Source organism: Nomascus leucogenys, chromosome 8 (genome assembly GCF_006542625.1).
Source record: "Nomascus leucogenys isolate Asia chromosome 8, Asia_NLE_v1, whole genome shotgun sequence".
Taxonomy (NCBI): domain Eukaryota; kingdom Metazoa; phylum Chordata; class Mammalia; order Primates; family Hylobatidae; genus Nomascus; species Nomascus leucogenys.
The window spans coordinates 73,914,633-73,934,585 of record NC_044388.1 but is presented as its reverse complement, the minus strand read 5'-3'; the positions used below and the strand labels follow the sequence as shown (position 1 = coordinate 73,934,585).

The 19,953-nt window shown below is 38.1% G+C and overlaps 1 protein-coding gene across 13 annotated transcripts in view; it reads right to left on the bottom strand.

Moving 5' to 3' along the window:
• The window catches only part of CARMIL1 (capping protein regulator and myosin 1 linker 1), a 346,067-nt gene that overhangs the window by 135,121 nt on the left and 190,993 nt on the right, over positions 1-19,953 (bottom strand). For all 13 annotated transcript variants that reach the window (XM_030817391.1, XM_030817392.1, XM_030817397.1 and 10 more), the window contains 3 exons: positions 17,454-17,542; positions 16,190-16,284; positions 6,394-6,480 (listed from right to left, as the gene is read on the bottom strand). In XM_030817391.1, the coding sequence (XP_030673251.1) occupies positions 6,394-6,480; positions 16,190-16,284; positions 17,454-17,542 (271 nt within the window). The remainder of the gene's footprint in view (positions 1-6,393; positions 6,481-16,189; positions 16,285-17,453; positions 17,543-19,953) is intronic.

Genomic DNA, 19,953 nt, shown 5'->3' with positions numbered 1-19,953 from the left:
TGCAACATCAAGAAAATCCAGGCTCAGTTTGCACTCCAGGAAACAAAATGAGGTTTGTGTTTCTATAACTGGCCCAACACTTCCATCAACTTGCAGGACTGAGGTTAACCATGAGCACTGTCCCCGAAAGGTGGCGCTATGATTGTGTCTCCTTTTGACACACCCTCGGGAAGAAGAGGTTGGTCAAAGACACAACCCCCTCACTGAATCGGAAGGAGTAATGAATTGGCTTCCCTTTGCTCCATGTCTTCTGATATGTCCAAGGACAGAAAGGATTTTAATCTGAAGCCTTAGAATGATGAAAGCAATCTAGTTGACAATGTTTATCCTTCTCTTAATCCTGCCAGGTGATTCTTCAGTTAGTGCCTGGTGTTTAAATGATGCATGTCCAAATTCAGATAATTTAGGCTATTTAAAGTATTGGGAAGTTAAAAAGAGAAGTATACAGCTCTTCTTAAAATGTATTACATTCAAGGAAACATTTGGATTAAAATGGATTTCACAAAGAATGAGAAGATGATCTATATACCATGTAAGATGCAATCACAGGGAAAAACGTGTAATTAGCACTCTATACACTCTTTACATACATAATATAAATGGTTCAAGTTAACATAAACTGAACTAAATTGACAAATTCACCTCAGAAAACAAAGAATGAATATGTGAGGAGGCTGCTTATCCTGTATGGATAGAACGAAGTTCTCTTATAGGTGGGTAACAGTTATTGACAGGCCCACTAGACAACCATGACTTCTTTTCAGAAGCGAATAAGAGCATTTTGAGGTGTGTCATTACAAAATGGGAGCCCAGAAGGTTCTAATCACTCACTGAGACTCAATCACTCACCGCAGCACTGATGATTTTACTTAGCATAATGGGAATGTGAGAGATAGCAAAGCTCTTCATGTTTCTACCAAAAGTCCATGGTTCCAAATTATATATTTTAGAAATATGGCTATTTCTTAATTGGATATACTTTTATAAATTATTGTGTTCTTATTTTTCGGCAAAATTTTTTGAAAATCTCAACCTACCAAACTGAGACTCAAGTAAGTCAACTACTCTAAAGAACCAGGAAAAGGTTTTCTTTCCCCTCCACATTTGGGCAGACCCTTCATGGAGAAGACGGGCCAAGGTCAGGTCTGCCAGTAAGAGCCAGTTCTGGTCATAGCAGCAGGATCTGATGAGGGTACTACAAGAGCTGTGGGGTGCAGGTGCAGCCTTCCACTGGAGCACCTCCCTGCTGTGAGCTTAGAACGTTCAGCATGGGGCTGATAAAGAGGCCATTGTCTTCTCCAGCTTCAGAGAGTTATAATAAACTGATTCTAGTGTGTGTCTGATAAAGGCTACTGAGCCATTTCTCAAAGTGGGCGCACATTTCGGTGGGTATACAGGAGACCGAGACTTTGAATAAAAAATATTTAAGTGCAAAGAACTTGGCTGTCAACTCACCATTTACTAAATGCTAATAAAATGCTGGGAATTAGGAGATAAATATAAATAAGATCTTTTTTTACCCTCAAAAATTGCAAAGACTGTTAGGGAAAAACTTAATTAGACTCTACAATGAAAAGTCAGTGCTACACAAGGAATATTCATTTCAATAAACCTTTATGGAAATCCTACTGTGTACCAGGCAGGGTCTTCTGAGATACCATCTTACTCACTGAAGGCCAGTGGAGCAGGAGACACAGACAGCTGAATAATCACTATCCAGTGAGGCAGTAACTATCAATGGGGCAAGAACAAGAGCTTGGCAGTAGAGGAGGAGGAAATGTGATTAATTGTGTTAGATAAGAGGAATGTACGGTGGCTTATAAAAAAAGGTTATTTTCTGGAGGTTATCTTCTATAACTGTTTAAACGACCAACTTCCTTTAGTTTGTCCTGATATTAGTATTAATATATTTTTTAATGGAATAACTGAGTCCAAAACATACGGCCAATACCAGATTCTCATCAAGAAAATCATTTGTAAAATCATTTCCTTAGTGAGGTATAACAAAACTCAATAAATAAATGCCCAAAATAGAAGGCTAAATTAGTCCTGACAGCAAAATGCTCCTTGACAAGTGCGGGAGCTTGGCAGTTGTCCAACACCTGAATAGACTCGAGAGAGCATCATGTTATCAGCTCAGCTTCATGCTACTGAAACAGCATGAAGGATTTCCTCTGCTGCCCCCTAAGCCCATGTTCACATGAGGCCTGTGTTAATAAGCTCATGAAGAGTGGAGAATTATAAAAGTATAGAATTGAAATAAACTCAAGGCTCTTACAGCCCTAACTTAACACATTTACATGCCTTTCTCGATTTTGGCTGTCTAGTGATTTTGACCATTCTGTTACTTATTATTGTAGTGTTTACAGCTGGAAAAAGGTGGTACCAGATGGTTCTGCCTTGACATAATCTGGCAACCAGCAGGACATTTGCTAGAAATCCAGAAAACTATCAGTTAGCTAACATCTGAGATAAAGAAAGGGTATTTGGAGGCAGTGGCGATGTCATGGGGAGTTATTTTTTTTTTTTTAATCTGTCTTGCATTATCAAGCCATGAATATAAATGCTAGTCAAATTCACCAGAAGCTTAACACTGCAATGTAACTCCAGTCATTTTAAATCTGCGAATCTTTCAGATCCTATGTAAAATACTTCAAGAAGTCAATTTTTTTTAAAAAATAAACAAACATTTCAAGATATTTTTGTCTTAGGGCAATTTGAAATTATTCAGGCCAGGCATGGTGGCTCATGCCTGTAATCCCAGCACTTTGAGAGGCTGAGGCAGATGGATCACCTGAGGTCAGGAATTTGAGACCAGCCTAGCCAACATGGCGAAAACTCATCTCTACTAAAAATACAAAAATTAGCTGGGCGTGGTGGCACATGCCTGTAATCCCAGCTACTCGGGAGGCTGAGGCAAGAGAATTGCTTGAACCCTGGAGGTGAAGGTTGCAGTGAGCCAAGATCGTGCAAGTAAGCCAAGATCGTGCAACTGCACTCCAGCCCGAGCGACAAAGTGAGACTCCATCTACATAAAATAAGATAAAAATTCTTCAAGTCATGTTATAAAACAATGCTAACTCTCAAAACACATATTTAAATATATACATATTTTATTGCAGGTAAAAGATAAATGGGAGGATCCTTATTTGTAAAGGGTACAGGCGATGTGGGGCTGTCCTCATCATAAGGAAGTGGAGAAGCCCAGCTGTGCCTGTAAGACCTCCCCACTGTTACTACACTAAAAGGGACAGGGACATCAGGGAGAGGTGGCACTGAAGGTCCTCAGAACCAAATTTGCCCTCGGAAGGATAAATGATCACTACATCCTTTTGTTATATAGTAATGAACAAATGAATTAAATATAATCAAGAATTATTAATATAATCAGTTTTTCATTTTTGTTTTCTTTTCTTTTTTTTTTTTTGAGATGGAGTCTCGCTCTGTCGCCCAGGTTGGAGTGCAGTGGCGCAATCTCGGCTCACTGCAAGCTCCGCCTCCCGGGTTCACGCCATTCTCCTGCCTCAGCCTCCGAGTAGCTGGGACTACAGGCGCCCGCCACTATGCCCGGCTAATTTTTTGTATTTTTAGTAGAGACGGGGTTTCACCGTGGTCTCGATCTTCTGACTTCGTGATCTGCCCACCTCGGCCTCCTAAAGTGCTGGGATTACAAGCGTGAGCCACCGCGCCCGGCCTGTTTTTGTTTTCTAAAGGACAGGTTCTCACTCTGTCACCCAGGCTGGAGTGCAGTGGCACTGTCATAGCTCACCGCAACCTAAAACTCCTGAGCTCAAGCATCCTCCCACCTCAGCCTCCTGGGTGGCTAGAATTACAGATGCAATTCATATAATCAGGTTTTAAAAAACCACCTTTATCTTATAAACGATTTAAACTAGACCTATGGAGCACACAATAAATAACGAATGCTTTTAATATGTACACAAGTCATATAAACTTTTTTTAAAATAGATTAACACTATAAACAGAAAACTAAAAAAGGATGTAAACTTAGTGATTTCCCTAAAAGAAATACAAATGACTAAGGAACAAGGGAGTTCAGAGGGGGTCTGCCTTCTTATTTATACTTTTTAGCATCTTCTAAATCTTTACCATAAATGTGTACTACATTGATAATTATCAGAAAAATGTTTATATAAAATGGATTTGCTGAAGTAGAACAGTGATAATGTAAAGGAGTTAAACTTCACTGTAAGATCTGTAGATGGCTTCAGGCACTAGGTCTGAAAACACTGACTCCTGGGGAAATCCCTTTGGTATTTATTTTCATGCCTTAATCTTAAATATGTGTGTATAAATGGGTGCACATAAAATCACGGGACTTACGGAACTAATCTCAATTTCAAACCATTCTTAATTTAACTACATGTTCAGAATAATGTATGATGGCATGCATATAAAATCATCAAGGGATGACTTTGCTTCACTCATTCAACCAAGGCACATTCCGTAAGAGACTGAGAAGTGCCAGGACACAGCAATGAATGAGGCAAAGCCCTTATTGTCCAGAAATGTACAGGCTAAGACACAATCAAATGTGATGGACACATGCTAAGACAGAGGAATTTACAAAGGGCTATGGAACACAGAGAAAGGAGAATCTAGTCATACAGGGTGTGGTGAGAGGGGGTTGTCTGAGAACATTTCAAAGAGAAAGTGAGATAGAAGCAGCCAGGCGCAGTAGCTCATGCATGTAATCCCAGCACTTTGGGAGGCTAAGGCAGGCAGATCGCTTGAGCTCAGGAGTTCGAGACCGGCCTGGGAACATGGAAACCCTATCTCTACAAAAAAAAGTAGCTGGGTGTGGTAGTGCATGCTTGTGGTCCCAGCTACCTGGGGAGCTGAGGCGGGAGGATGGCTTGAGCCCAGGAGGTCGAGGCTGCAATGAGCCAAGATCATACCACTGCACTCCAGCCCGGGTGACAGAGCAAGACCCTGTCTCCAAATAAATAAATAAATAAAATTTAAAAATCCACCTCCAACTTTTTTTCAATCCACCTCCGATTTTTTTTAATCCACTTCCTTTTTTTTTTTTTTTTTGAGACAGAGATAGAAGCTGAATCTGCATAGGATGCACAGTAATTCATGAGACATTCCAGGTAAGGACACTAAGGTTGCTCCAGGTAGAAGCTGATGCATATAAAAACATAAGACAGCTCAGGATGATGATAATTATGATGATGGTGGCGGTGGTGGTGCTGGTACTGGTGGGGGTGACGGTAGCAGTTTACTAAGCACTTGGTGACAGAAATCATACTATATGTATATTAAATCATTTAACTCTACCTGTGTAGAAATAAGATACTGTTATTTCTGTCCTACAAATGAGGCATCTGGGAGCAAAGACATTATAAATGCATGTTCATACATAAGTAGAAAAGTCAGAATTCAACCTTCAGCCATCTGACTACAGAACTGACACTTTCAACCACTATACATACTCTTTCCAAAACGCAGTGACTTTCTTAAGAAATGGCAAGATGTTCAAGAAACTTTCATTAAACAGTAGTCCAAGCACAGTGCCAGGTGCTGCAGACAAAAAGATAAGAGAAGCACAGGCCACAAGGAGAGCCCCAGTGTAGCAGGAAAGACACAATATTTATACAATAACATTACATATGTGATCTTGAAGTAATACAAAGGGAACATTCATTGATTCTGTGTGGCCTTGGGAAGAGGGAACCCCTCTCAGCAGAGTTCATCACAGATAAACAGTTTTATAAAACAAACTGAACCTATTTGGGGATTAAAAAAAAAATTTTCAGGCATCCAGGGCAAAATGTGAAAATATACAAAGGCACAAAGAATGCAGGATAATTTCTAATATTATTATTGAGGTGCTACTTTGGCAAAATAATAATAGAATTGACAGGATTTGATGGAAAAAATGAAGGTGAGTGAAGTTAGGAACTAACCTGGAGAGAAGATAAGGAAATCTCTAAAGACAGAACTACAAGGAGTGGAGCTACAGTGGTGATCCAGAAGTTAAGCCCAACAGTTTTCTGCAAAGCAGACAGTCTATCTGACAGAAAGGCCAACTTGTTGAACTAAGAGAAACACGACCAGGTGCATCTTGGAATGTGAGGCAGGAGGGTAGAGGCAGACAGGTGAGTGTTTCCTGACTCAAAGTTTTGAAAGTTAAAGACTGCATGTACATGTCAAAATTATTCTCTACTCTGACAGCACTTCACTGCAGAGCATCAGAAATTGAATTACATAATGTCTTTATCTTCAAACTGCCAGAGTAATATAATACATATATTTTTAAATGTATTTTTTAATGTATTTTTAAGTGTAACAAATCATTCTAACTAAGGTAGCAGGTGCAGCAGAAATATTTCAGACACACTGTTAGGTAAATAAGAAATACTGTACCTTTAGGTGATAATGAGGTTTTAGATAAATTTAAATGCTTTAATCCCTTTGGGAGTTTGGCAAATTGAATACTTAAAGAGGACACACCTGAGAAAGGAAAAAAAGAGATTAGAATTTTCAAGTTCTCGGAATTGCATTTTTTACAATGGATGAAAATTAATTTTGATTCTGATTGATCATATTTTTCCTTCTAATATCAGACTTTGTTTTCTAAACATTTACCATCAAGCCCCCTTTTCTTTCTGTCCTACCTACAGGGTAAGAGAAGAGGAAGATTGTCTTATTAGGCATACAATATCTGAAACTTTTCCATTGGAGATACTTTTCTTGGGGCCACGTGTCACTCTTTTTCTCATAGTTCTATTTAAAATGCAAATCCTCTTGGAAAGGATAATTGTTAACCCCTTTTCTTTTTAACCTGTCTTAATGAGTTGATCGCTCTTCTAGATGAGTGGATGTATGCTATTTAATTATTGTCAAGAAGAATGGAGTAATATTAACTATTCTGATAATGGCAGATGGATTCCTATACCTAATTGGCTTACAGCTAACAACCTCATACAGAGCTTCGGAGCATGTTTTAACTTCTTAAAAGTAGATTTTGTAACTTTGGATAACTCACCAGGAATTTACGGTATTTAAAATCAGATATCTTCTAAATTTAATAACCAGAGTGGGAGATTGGGAACACCAGCTCACCCATCCAAGGACTGCAATGAGCATAGACTGTTTTCTGGGAGGAAATAAGTAACACACAAACATACGCCCTTCATACAGGTCCTTTAATTGACCTCCTGCTGTAGATGAGCCATCATTTCCCCAGGGGCATGTTCTTGAGAAGGCTCCTTAAACGATGTTAATTCCTGGTCCCTTAGACTAATTATCAAGCTTCAGGCAGCAATAAGAAATTACTGTGCTGGTTGCTGCCCTATTATATAACCCCAAATTATCTACAAATCTTATCACAACTTCTAAGAAACAACATGGAGGTCATGCAGCTAGACTAAGCCTCTACATGGGCGTTTCCCCTAGAATAGTGGGTGTTCTGGGAGCCTCTGTTTCCCCACTGTGTTTCCACAGTCAAAGAAGTTTGAAAATCACTGGATTAAATCATGTTAAACAGGTTTTTATCTGAGTATTTCTAGAGACTTGAGTATGCTAATCCATTTTGTAAATTACAAGAAGAGGGCAGCCTTGATATTTAGCTGATACACTCTTGTAAAAAAAAAAAAAAAAAGATAAGTGACTAACAAGTTGATGTGGGAAAGGGGGGAAGACAGAATAACTGTTAAAACTTGATTAATCTAAAAGGCAAAAAAGAGAGGAAAAAAGGGGACAAATAAAAAACTGGACCAGCACTTTGGGAGGCCGAGGAGGGCGGATCACAAGGTCAGGAGATCAAGACCATCCTGGCTAACATGGTGAAACCCTGTCTCTACTAAAAATACAAAAAATTAGCCGGGCGTGGTGGCAGGCATGGGTAGTTGCAACTACTCGGGAGGCTGAGGCAGGAGAATGGTGTGAACTCAGGAGGTGGAGGTTGCAGTGAGCCGAGATCGCGCCACTGCACTCCAGCCTGGGTAACAGGGCAAGACTCCATCTCAAAAAAAAAAAAAGGAAACAAATAGTAATACAGATTTTCACCCAAATATTTCAATGATTACATTAAATATAAATTTAAATTAAATATAAATATTTAATTTAAATTTATATTATTTAAAAATATTATATAAATATAAAGACTCAAATTACAAGTCAAAGATGATTTATTTGAATAAAAATATTAAATGTTTTCAAGAGATACACCTAGAGATATATGTATTCAGAAGTGAATGTAAAAGCATGAAAAAAGATATGCTACGAACACTAACCAAAAGAAATCTGATGTAGCTGCAATAAGACAATTTAAATTTTAAGAAGCATTACTAAAGATAAATAGAATATTTCATTAATTAAGAAGATACAATTACTCTAAATCTATGCTCTGATTAACATCATCTGAAAATATATAAAGTAAATCTGACAGTAACAAAAGGAAAATACACATATTATTACATAAACACATACCCATATATAATAATGGAAGTTTTCTAACACACTTCTATTAGTAGCTAATAAATGAACAGAAAAAGTCAGTAAAGATATAGAGAATATCAAGATCATAATGAGAAGACATATAACTGATATATTTAAAATGCTGTACCCAGTAACTATAGAATATATTTCTTCAAAGTCCACACTGAATACTTTCCAAAAGGAATCATATACCGAGCCATAAAGCAAGTTTCAACAAATAATAGAATGATCCTTAGTACTGTGAATTCATACACAGAATATTTGTATGTTCTCTGTTACCACTACTGCAGTTAAAATAGGAATTATAACAATAAGATAATTAGAAAATCCCCAAATAATTATAACTTAAGCAATATATTTCTAAATAACAAAAGAGTCAAAAATCACAGTGGGAATTTTAAAAATACTTTGAGTTAAATCTAAAAACTATGGTATTAAAATCTTTGGGATCTAACAAGAGCCATGCCTAGAGAGAAATCAATAGACCTAAATACATATTTTAAGAAAGATGAAAAACTGGAAAATAATTATCTAATTATCCATCTCAAAAAACAGCAAATTAATCCTCACTCACCTCTGTAAACAGAAGGAAGGAAAAAAATAAGAAAAAGGAAAGAATCCAATTAAATAGATAGCAGCCGTAAAAATAAGTACATTTAACAAAGTTGGTTCTTTAAAAATACTAACAAAATTAATAAACTCCAGCAAGACTGGTAAAATAAATAAGAGAGATCAAATTATCAAAATCAAATGAAAAGAGAATGTAAAGATCTTACAGGCATTGAATTATAACTCGAGGGTATAAACAAATCTGTAAGTCAAAAAACTATCATTTTAATAGAAAGGAACAAATCCCTTATGAAAAACATGACAGACCAAAACTAATTTAAGAAGAATCATCTCAATAGTTCTCTATCTATTCAAGGAAACAAATCTATTATTAAAAAATCTCTCCACAGAGAGAAGCAAAAGAAGCCAAACACAAAGGAGTACATAGGCAAAGAACAGGCAAAGCTCATCCATCATGAGAAAAGTCAGAATAGTAGTTATCTTTTCCAAGTGGTAGAGGACAGGGCTGGTAATCACTGGGGCAAACCACAAGGTAAGTCTGGAGAACACTGGGAACATTCTGTCTCTTGATCTTGGTAGTGGTTTCTGGGAGAAACAAAGGCCTCTTCTCTGTTAGAAAGCAAACAGATTGGAACACTAGATGTCAGAGCATAGGTGAGTAAAAATTTTTACATTTCCACCAATTCCTATAGCTTTCCCGGAGAGTTCAGAAACACTAAGAAAAGTAAGTGAAAAAGCAAAATACAATGAACTATTTCCATTTCAAAAATAAGGCTAAGAGGAAAAGACTTGGAACCAAGAATATAAGAATATAGGGATACTGGAAAAAATTGAGTCAATACTTCCAACTTTTGAATGCCCTAAAATCTAAATCTATGCCTTTTTTCCCCCCCAAGATGGAGTCTCACTCTGCCACCCAGGCTGGAGTGCAATGGCGCCATCTCGGCTTACTGCAACCTCCTCCTCCCAGGTTCAAGGGAATCTCCTGCCTCAGCCTCCCGAGTAGCTGAGACTACAGGCGCGTGCCACCACGCTCGGCTGATTTTTTGTATTTTTAGTAAAGACAGGGTTTCACCGTGTTAGCCAGGATGGTTTCGATCTCCTGACCTTGTGATCCGCCCGCCTTGGCCTCCCAAAGTGCTAGGATTACAGGCATGAGCCACTGTGCCCGGCCAATCTATGCCATTTTAAAAATATTGCTTTACCTGTTTAACCATAAAAATATCAATTATCTCATTTAATCCTTATAACATTCTTATTTGGTAGGTACTATTATTATGTTTTTAATATAAGGAAGCTGAGGTATAGAGAAGGTAGGTAACTTGTCCAAGAACACTTAGCTAGAAAGCTGTGAAGCCGGGAATTAAACCCATGTGTTTTGACTCCGGGACTCACTGATATACACTGAGACATGAAAGACCTAAAACAACAAGAAAAGTAAGCAGCAATCCTAGAATCTATAAGTCTCTTGTCTTATTTAGAAGATCAAATTAGAGCCACCACCAAATAGCTGGGAAAAAATATGAGCATACTTCAGGTCAACAACAAACACTAGAGCTAGGATTCTAAATGGTGTCTAAACGAAATAATCGAATTTTGAATAAAGTGAGTGGAGGAGCCTGGGCAACATAGTGAGACCACATCACTATAAAAAACATTTAAAAATTAGCCAGGTGTGGTAGCACACACCTGCAATCCCAGCTACTTGGGAGACTGAGTGGGGAGGATGGCTTGAGCCCAGGAAATCGAGGTTGCAGTGAGCCGTTATTATACCACCGTACTCCAGCCTGGGCAACAGAGTGAGACCTTGTCTCAAAAAAAAAAAGTGAGGAGAAGAAGTGAGGACAGACATTTCTGAAAAGGCTGAAATCATAAAAACCAAGGTAATTGGGACGGAGAAATAGGAAAAACAGAACACAGAATCTGTAATGCTTAGAGAAGTAAAGCATAAATGTACACACATATATTAGTATTAGAAAACTAAAACTAAAGTTTCCCCTAAACAATGTACTCTGACATTTTCTATTCTATTCCACTGCTTTAAAAAAAAAAAAATGCTTGTCATGAACTATTAAACTGATTTCATGGCCAGCTAATGGGTCTTGACCCACAGTCTAAAAAAACACTGCGTTAGATGAAGACCAAGAGCAAGCTGGTGAACAGGCATGGCCTGGCAACAAGGACAAGAATGGCTTGTGTATGTGTGTGGTCTGTTCACCATCTTGTGTTGCTCTTGCAGAAAGAGAGCAGGAGGGCATCCAACATTTGAAGGATTACTCATACACATTATACCTCTGCTTACTAAGTCATACTCGAACCTCCTTTACCACAACCCCCTCAGCAATCAGAAGACTGCATGCCTGGTCCTCTATACATAGATGTGAAAATAACAGAGATTTGCTGCATCGACATTCATATCATACAACTCTTTGAGAGTTTCCAAATAAGTCCCTGAGTGGAAGGTTTAGGTACAAAACCACATTCCATTTGCTATTTAAATTCCTCAGAATTCTTGGCCACTTAACTGTTAAGACCTTATCTCCCTTGTTTTTTTTGCTGTTGTTTGTTTTTTTTTTTTTTTTGAGACGGAATTTCTCTCGGTCGCCAGGCTGGAGTGCAGTGGCACAATCTCGGCTCGCTGCAACCTCTGACTCCCTGATTCAAGCGATTCTCCTGCCTCAGCCTCTCGGGTAGCTGGGATTACAGGCGCACACCACCACACCCAGCTAATTTTTGTATTTTTAGTACAGATGGGGTTTCACCATATTGACAAGGATGGTCTCGATCTCCTGACCTCATGATCCGCTCGCCTCAGCCTCCCAAAGTGCTGGGATTACAGGTGTGAGCCACCGCGCCCAGGCCCTTATATTTCTTTGAGCTTCCTTACAAATAATAGTCCTGGCTTAGTCTTTTTTATATCCTGTATAACTTAATTACAGACCTCTCATTCACCCTTTTTATTAGTTTCAAACACAAAACACCATCACTGAAAAGCTTGGGAACAAAAATTACTAAAAGTTTTCTCTAGATTGAAATTTCAATAAATATTTTACACTCAATTAGATTTCTTGTGGAATTTCCATCCATGAGCAGAAAAGCTACCGATCATCTTCAGGTATTTAGCCTGAATGAAAAGAATAAAGAATTTGTGTTCAGGAGGCTCATCCCCAAGAGTAAAGAAAGGTGGGAGATATGAATGTTGGCAGTTGTCTGTGAGCACTGGCAAATACAGCAATGAATGAATTTAGAAGGGGCAGAAATGAGAAAAGTCTTGGTCTGTGAAAATATTTTCAGGATGTCAAAATTTGAGGGTATGTGAGCAGAAACCACACAACAGACTTGGCAGGAACATTGAAGGCTATCCTTGGAATGATTCATGATAACAGCACTGGTGAATGGGATGCAGCTAGATAAAAAGACACAAAGTCACGTCTCAGAAGTAGGAAAGCAGAGGGAAAAAGCAGGCAAACATCATCTTTGAACACATGGTCTGACTCTATACAAAAGAAATCTCTCAAACTTCACCATAATTTTCAAGTGCAAATAAAAAAACTATACAAGAGAATTAAGATTGAATAAAATCAAATAAATCAAATTTTATTTAAATAAAATATTTGTTGATTGTGGACAAAGTCTTACACTAGACACTTTGCATCTTAGGAAAGAAGGAAGGGGAGACAGAAAACCCAGAAAGTGGGGATGAGAGGAAGCAAGGTGCTGACGCATGAGGGAAGAAATGTCCACCTCTAGTTCTCATGTGGGCAGAATGAAGTAAGTGCTATTATGGAAGTTTGCACGGGAGCTCCAAAGTGAGGGCAAGACAGAAGAAACTGCACCTGTGGTGACAAGTTGTCCAATGTGGCTGAACCTCAGAGAACATGAAGTGGACAATGGGAAAGAAAACAAAGGGCCTCAAATTCATTCTTCCTCTTCCATCTCCCCAAACAATGTGCAGTGTTTTAGGTCTAGTTTCTTTCACTTAACAGTGTTTTTGAGGTTCATTGATGATGTGGCATGTGTCAGAATTCCATTCTCTTTTGAGTAGTATTCCAGTGCACATATTATATATACCACATTTTATGTAACCACTCTCCATTGATGAACATTTGGGTTGTTTCTACTTTTTGGCTATTATAACTAATACTGCTACAAACATTCATTCACAAGTCTCTGTGTGGACCTAAGTCTCCTTTCTCTTGGGTGATATAACTAGGAGTGGAATTGCTGGGTTATATGGCAGATTTGAGTTTAACTTTTTTTTTTTTTTTTTTTGAGACAGAGTCTTGCTGTCGCCCAGACTGGAGTGCAGTGGCGCCATCTCGGCTCACTGCAAGCTCTACCTCCCCAGTCGCCATTCTCCTGCCTCAGCCTCCCAAGTAGCTGGGACTACAGGTGCCCGCCACCACGCCCAGCTAATTTTTTGTATTTTAGTAGAGACGGGATTTCACAGTGTTAGTCAGGATGGTCTCGATCTCCTGACCTCGTGATCCGCCCACCTCAGCATCCCAAAGTGCTAGGATTACAGGCGTGAGCCACTGCGCCCAGCCGAGTTTAACTTTTTAAGAAACTGTCTAACATGTTTTGCATGTGGCTGTACCATTTTACACTCCCACCAGCAATGTAGGAGTTTCCATTTCTTCACATCCTTTCTAAGACTTATTTTGATTATCGCCACACTACTGCTTTTGAAATGGTACCTCACTGTGGTTTTAATTTGCACTTCTCTAAACACTGAGAAGTGTCCCCTTCCTGGTCCATCTGAACTCTGGATTTCATTTGCTTAAGAACCTTCCTCAAACAACTACCTCCCTCTGGAGATTTTTTCTTGTCTGTCAATAAATATGACTGAATCCCTCCCATTTTAAAAACAAAACCAAAAATAGCCCTCCTATCTATAAAACAGTCATCATCATGATTTCTACTTTGTCACATTCACCTCTCTGTAGTATCTAATAGAGAAACATTTGTTTTTCCTAAGAATTGAGTATACCCTAGAGAAACTCCTATTCCAGTACTATGCATCCATTAACTTCAGCTTTGGCTTATTCTATGAGGGTGCTTTTTGCGTGATCTAGTTTTCTAATTCAGTCTCAACCTTCCTGTAGATTCACTACTTTAGATGATGACAAGTTACCCTGGAGATTTTTGCTTGAATACAACCTAGGTATCTTTGTCAGCACAAAACAATGACCATATTAAGGACAAAAAGAAAAACTGAACATCTATATCAGTACATTCAGCTCAGTTTAATAATTAATACTCGGCTGGGCGTGGTGGCTCACGCCTGTAATCCCAGCACTTTGGGAGGCTGAGGCGGGCGGATCATGAGGTCAGGAGTTCAAGACCAACCTGACTAACACAGTGAAACCCCATCTCTACTAAAAAAAAAAAACAATACAAAAAATTTGCTGGGCGTGGTGGTGGGTGCCTGTAGTCCCAGCTACTTGGGAGGCTGAGGCAGAAGAATGGCATGAACCTAGGAGGCAGAGCTTGCAGTGAGCCAAGATCGCACCACTGCACTCCAGCCTGGGCAACAAAGCAAGACTCCGTCTCAAAAAAAAAAAAAAAAAAAAAAATTAATACTCATCAAATATAACATTGAAAGGTGAAAGGCCTTATTCAACAAACCTGGAAAATATTTGCAACAGAAAATGAAAACAAAATAGTCCCACTAGAGATAAACAAATTCCTTCTTAAACCTTGTCCATCAATGTTCCACTAAGAATTCAAATTCTCGAGTTTCCCTTTCTAAACCTACTGACTCCTCTCTCTACCCATGCAAACACTTTTAATAAAACATTCTGACTCTTTGTGAACTATAGTCCTTCATCCTTTCCCTATTCTCACACTCAAATCTTGTTTAAATATTAAAAGATAATAGTGGTAAAGAGAATTCTAAGATAGTCCCCAAGGTTCTCACCCCCTGATGTATATGCCCTGTGCAATTTCCTTGAATATGGGGGTGGGGAGCAGTAAATATACTGTTGACTCTTGAACAACATGGGTTTGAACTGCACTGGTCCACTTCTGTGTGGATTTTTCTCCACCTCTGCCACTGCTGACACAGCAAGATTAAGGCATTCTTTCTTCCTCCTTCTCCTCAGCCTAGTCAATGTGAAGATGACCAAGATAAAGACCTTTATGATGATCTACTTCCACTTAACGAATAGGAAATATATTTTCTCTTTATGATTTTCTTAATAAAATTTTATTTTATTTAGCCTAAAGAATACAATATATAATTTATAACATACAAAATACATACTAGTCAACTTTTTATTGGCAAAGCTTCCAGTCAACAGTGCTATTTTGAGGGAGTCAAGTTACATGTGGATTTTTGATTGCTTGGGGTCAATGTCCCTAACTCTTGCATTGTTCAAGGGTCAACAGCAATGAGACATCCCTACCATAATTAGGTTACCAATCACTTGACTTTGAGTTCATGAAAAACAGGGAAATTATCATGGGTGGGCCTGGTCCAGTCAGGTGAACTGTTTAAAAGAAACTAAAGCATCAGAGAGATGTACTCCAGCTGGCCTCACACACAAAGCAAACTGCTGTGCTGTGAGATAAGGGGGTCACATGGCAAGAACCCTTCTAGGAGCACAGCCTCTAGGAGCTGGGAGTGGTGCCCACTGACAGCTAGCAAGAAACTAGGGACCTCGAGCCTATAGCTCCAAGGAAATTAATTCTACCAACAACCAGTGAACTTAAGGAGGACTCCAGGGCACAGATGAGAGCACAACCCCTGCTGACAACTTGCCTTGTCTTGAGAGACAGACCCAGAGCACAGAACCCAACTAACTCGTACCCAGACTCCTGAGCCAAGGACAGTATGAGATAATAAATTTATATCATTTTAAGCTGCCAAGTATGTGGTAATTCGTTAGGCAGGACTATATAACTAACAAAATACATTAAAAATAATATCTTCCTTTCCTTTTGTTTCACTTCAAAAAGGTAAAGCAGATCATACAATTTTAACATAAGCATTTATATGAAAGGTTGGAAAGAACTGGAAGCCAACAGGACCATCAACAGCACTTATAATTACAACTTAGCCTGATACAGCTCTTCAGGCATGGCTAAATTAAAATTTTCTAATCCTCTTACAATTCTGGCATCAATGATAATGAGAACTCTGCAGTACCTCTATCCTCCAGTGGGTTGCCAGCAAGGTTAATTGTGTGGAGTCCTGAGTTGGGATTATGTGCTAGAGCACTGGCCAGTTTTTGTGCAAAATCTCTGCGTGTAAACAAAACAATAAGATTAAATAACAAAATGTGAAACCATTCAGACAGAACATTTAAAGCTTAGAACAGAGTGAAATCTAAATAGAGAAACCTCCCTTACAATATTAGTCTATATAGCATATATTTCTTAATACCCATTAACACCTCATTAGAGAATTTATAAAGCCACAGCCAGAAAATGATTCATTTTGATTGGCCAAAAGCAAAAAGAAAATATATAATTGCCCCTTTAAAGGCACTCTGTTGTGTGCTATTAATAGTACTTTCTGGCCCCTCCACAATTAAAAAAAAAAAAATCCTGGATTGAACCTGCTTTTCATGAAAATCATAGTATTCACCACCTCTTATTTCTCATTCCATGCAATTGTGAATGCAAAACTGATTATACTAATTATTAAGTTTAAAGGTTACAATTGCTAGTGCTACATTTTGGCAAAAATTAAAACCACTGTTTTAGTTATGTTTAACTTCAAATAACGTACTAAGTGCTATGATTATGAAACTGTCAACCCTCCTCAGTTAGCAGTAAAATCTTTATTCTACTAGATTCTAACTCTTATGCTCTTAACAGTAGGCTTAGGTAGTGACTACTAAACCACTAGATAAAGACTGTGCAAGTGTTAACCTGAAAAGGGAGAAGAAATGACTAAAACTGATCGAAGCAAAGCAGTAAAGTCATATGAAATATGTTATCACTATGACCACCAGTAATGATAATAATAAAACCTACATATACCACCTACAGAGTAAAAGGCACTTTGCCAAGTACTTTAAATATATTAATTCATTTAACTTCGCAATTTTAATTCTATAGAATAGACATTATTATTATCCCCATTTTAAGAGTGAAGAGAATGAGGCACAGAAAGCGTAAACAACTTGTGCAAGGCCAGGAGGCATCTGGCTCAAGGAACTATGCTCTTAAAAACGATACTATGTACTCTCAAAAATATCAAGTGACACAATATCAAGAGATGTTACCAAATTCTTAGCCTTCATGATGATGGCAATTATAGGGATTTTTTTTTTCCCAGAAGGAAAAACATTGCTGTATATGTGATCGGCCCAATTAAAAAATATATATATACTATGAATTAATTAGAAGAGCAAATGGCACAGAGTTTTAAAGCAACATATTTATATATTCAGGAAAATACTCACGTTCTAAGTCCAGCATTTTCCAACACCAATTCTTCCAGTCGATTGGACCTACTCACCACCCTCAAGATCTGTTCACAGACATCAGTGGACTGTAACAGAAAACGTTCTTTGACTATTCCATAACTCTAAAGAAGAAAAACTTTATTGTTATAAATCTATGCAATGCAAAGTTTTAATTAAGTAAAACATTCACTCATTCAATAAACCTTGAATGAGCATCTACTACTACGCACCATCATGATGAAGATGCTGGAAATACAATGATATAAAGGAGAAAGTCTCGGCCTTCAAGAGTGTGCCATCCAGCAGGGGAAACAGACAAGAAGAATGCTATGGTCAGAGTTTGTGTCCCCACCCCCTCCTAAAATTCATAGTTAAAAACCTAATCCCCACTGTGATAGCATTAGCAATTAGGTGCCTTTGGGAACTGACTAGGTCATGATGGTGGGGCCCTCATGAAGGAATTAGTGCTTTCGTAAAAGAGGCCCCAGAGAGCTATCTTGCCCCTTCCACTTAGTAAAGACAAGGCTAAAAGGCACCACCTGTGAACAAGAAAGTGTGCCCTCACCAGACACCAAGTCTGCTGGAGCCTTGATCTTGGACTTCTCTGCCTCAAGAACTGGAAAATAAACCTGTTATTTATAAGCTACCCAATCTATGGCACTTTGTTATAGCAGCCTGAATGAAATAAGATAAAAATATACAATTATGATAAAATAATAAAAAGACCATTTTGGTAGTGCAATGCATACGTATAGGTGCACCTAATCCAGGCTCATGAAACTTAGAGGACTTCCCAAAGAAAGTGACGTTCAACATGGAGAGCTGAAGACTAAGTGTTAGTGATTATGATGATGTTGAAAATATCTTTGCAGAGTTCTCACCATGTGCCAGGCACTGAGTTAAGCCCTCTATGTGTATGTCATTATAAAACCATTAAACATTATTATTCCATGTTCATAGATAAGAAAATTAAGGTTTAAAGAGGTCACAAACTTAAATAGGAAGGCTAAATAAGTACTTGATGAACGCTAACTGGTATTAGGATGTTCCTACTGGAACATAAATAGGATAAAGTGGGAAACAACCTAATAATAGGAAAAAGCTTAATAAATAATTGTCTCATGTTAATAAACATAAAATAAATTGTCTCATGTAATAAAAAATGTCAAAAAACCATTATGTAGTTATATAACTATTATGCCTATATGTTAAACAAGATTACAACAATTAAAATGAGTAATATATAATAAAATTTTCAGGGGACAGTGAAAAATGAAGAGTTGTGCCCTGGTGGTAGAATTGTGCATTTTTTTCTTTATTAATGTTTTTATATTTATAACCTGCCTCATTCCAAAACTAATTGAAAGTGGTTCTTGACCTTAATATTACTTATACATTAAAAAGTCATTTTGGCTTGTGCCTGTAATCCCAGAACTTTGGGAAACTGAGGAAGGCAGATTACTTGAGCTCAAGAGTTCAAGACCAGCCTTGGGAACATGGTGAAATTCCATGTCTACAAAATATACAAAAAGTAGTGGGGTGGGGTCCCAGACTGCGCACGCCTGCAGTCCCAGCTACTCAGGAGGGTAAGGTGGGAGGATCACTTGAGCCCAGGATGTCGAGGCTGCATTGAACCATCATGGCACCACTGCATCCCAGCCTGGGCCACAGAGTGAGACCCTGTTTCACACATGCACACACACACATACACACACACACACAAAGTGATTTTAAAATTCTCCTTGCAACCTAGGGTATACTAAATACTTCATGATATTTACAAAAAAGAGTGAGAGAAAGAAGGCATGTTCTATGTGCCATGGCATGTAATATCAAAGCACCTTTTCTTAAAATATCACATAAAAATATTACAGTACTTTGACATATCAGATCACAAATACCCAACTGGATTAACCATAATTGGAACACAGTCTGAATGTGGCACAAGTTCTCTAGCCAAGTATTTTTAAGAAAACCCAACTTGGATACACCCCAAGTCCCACAGCATGTAAGGCTCTCATAATTCTTATTTGCTGTTTGATTCCATTCTGTCTATAATGCCACTTTTACACTATTGCTGGGTTTCTAATGTGTCCCACTGATTTAGGAGGAAAGAGAAAAATTCCAGTTGACCTGATGCCTACAATTTACATTATGCTGACAGTGATGATATTCAAAATGGTGACACCCTTATCAGTATAATTCTTTATCTCACAATGTACATACAAAGGAATTGGTCTTATTCTGTGTTGTCATGATAAAAAGTGATTACTTAGATAATGTTTTTGCAGAGATTATCCTAATAACCAGAAATAATTCTTGGGATCATTACCATTTCTGGGCTACCTTGCAGTGCACCCAGAAAAGTAATTTACCATAATGCTTTGAAGATTTATAGCTCATTGGGGTATAAATAGTGTAATACAAATTTATTAAGGAAAATGTATGAAAGTGTCTCAAACTTTTCTTTAAAATGCCAGTAGGGGAGACATGTAAC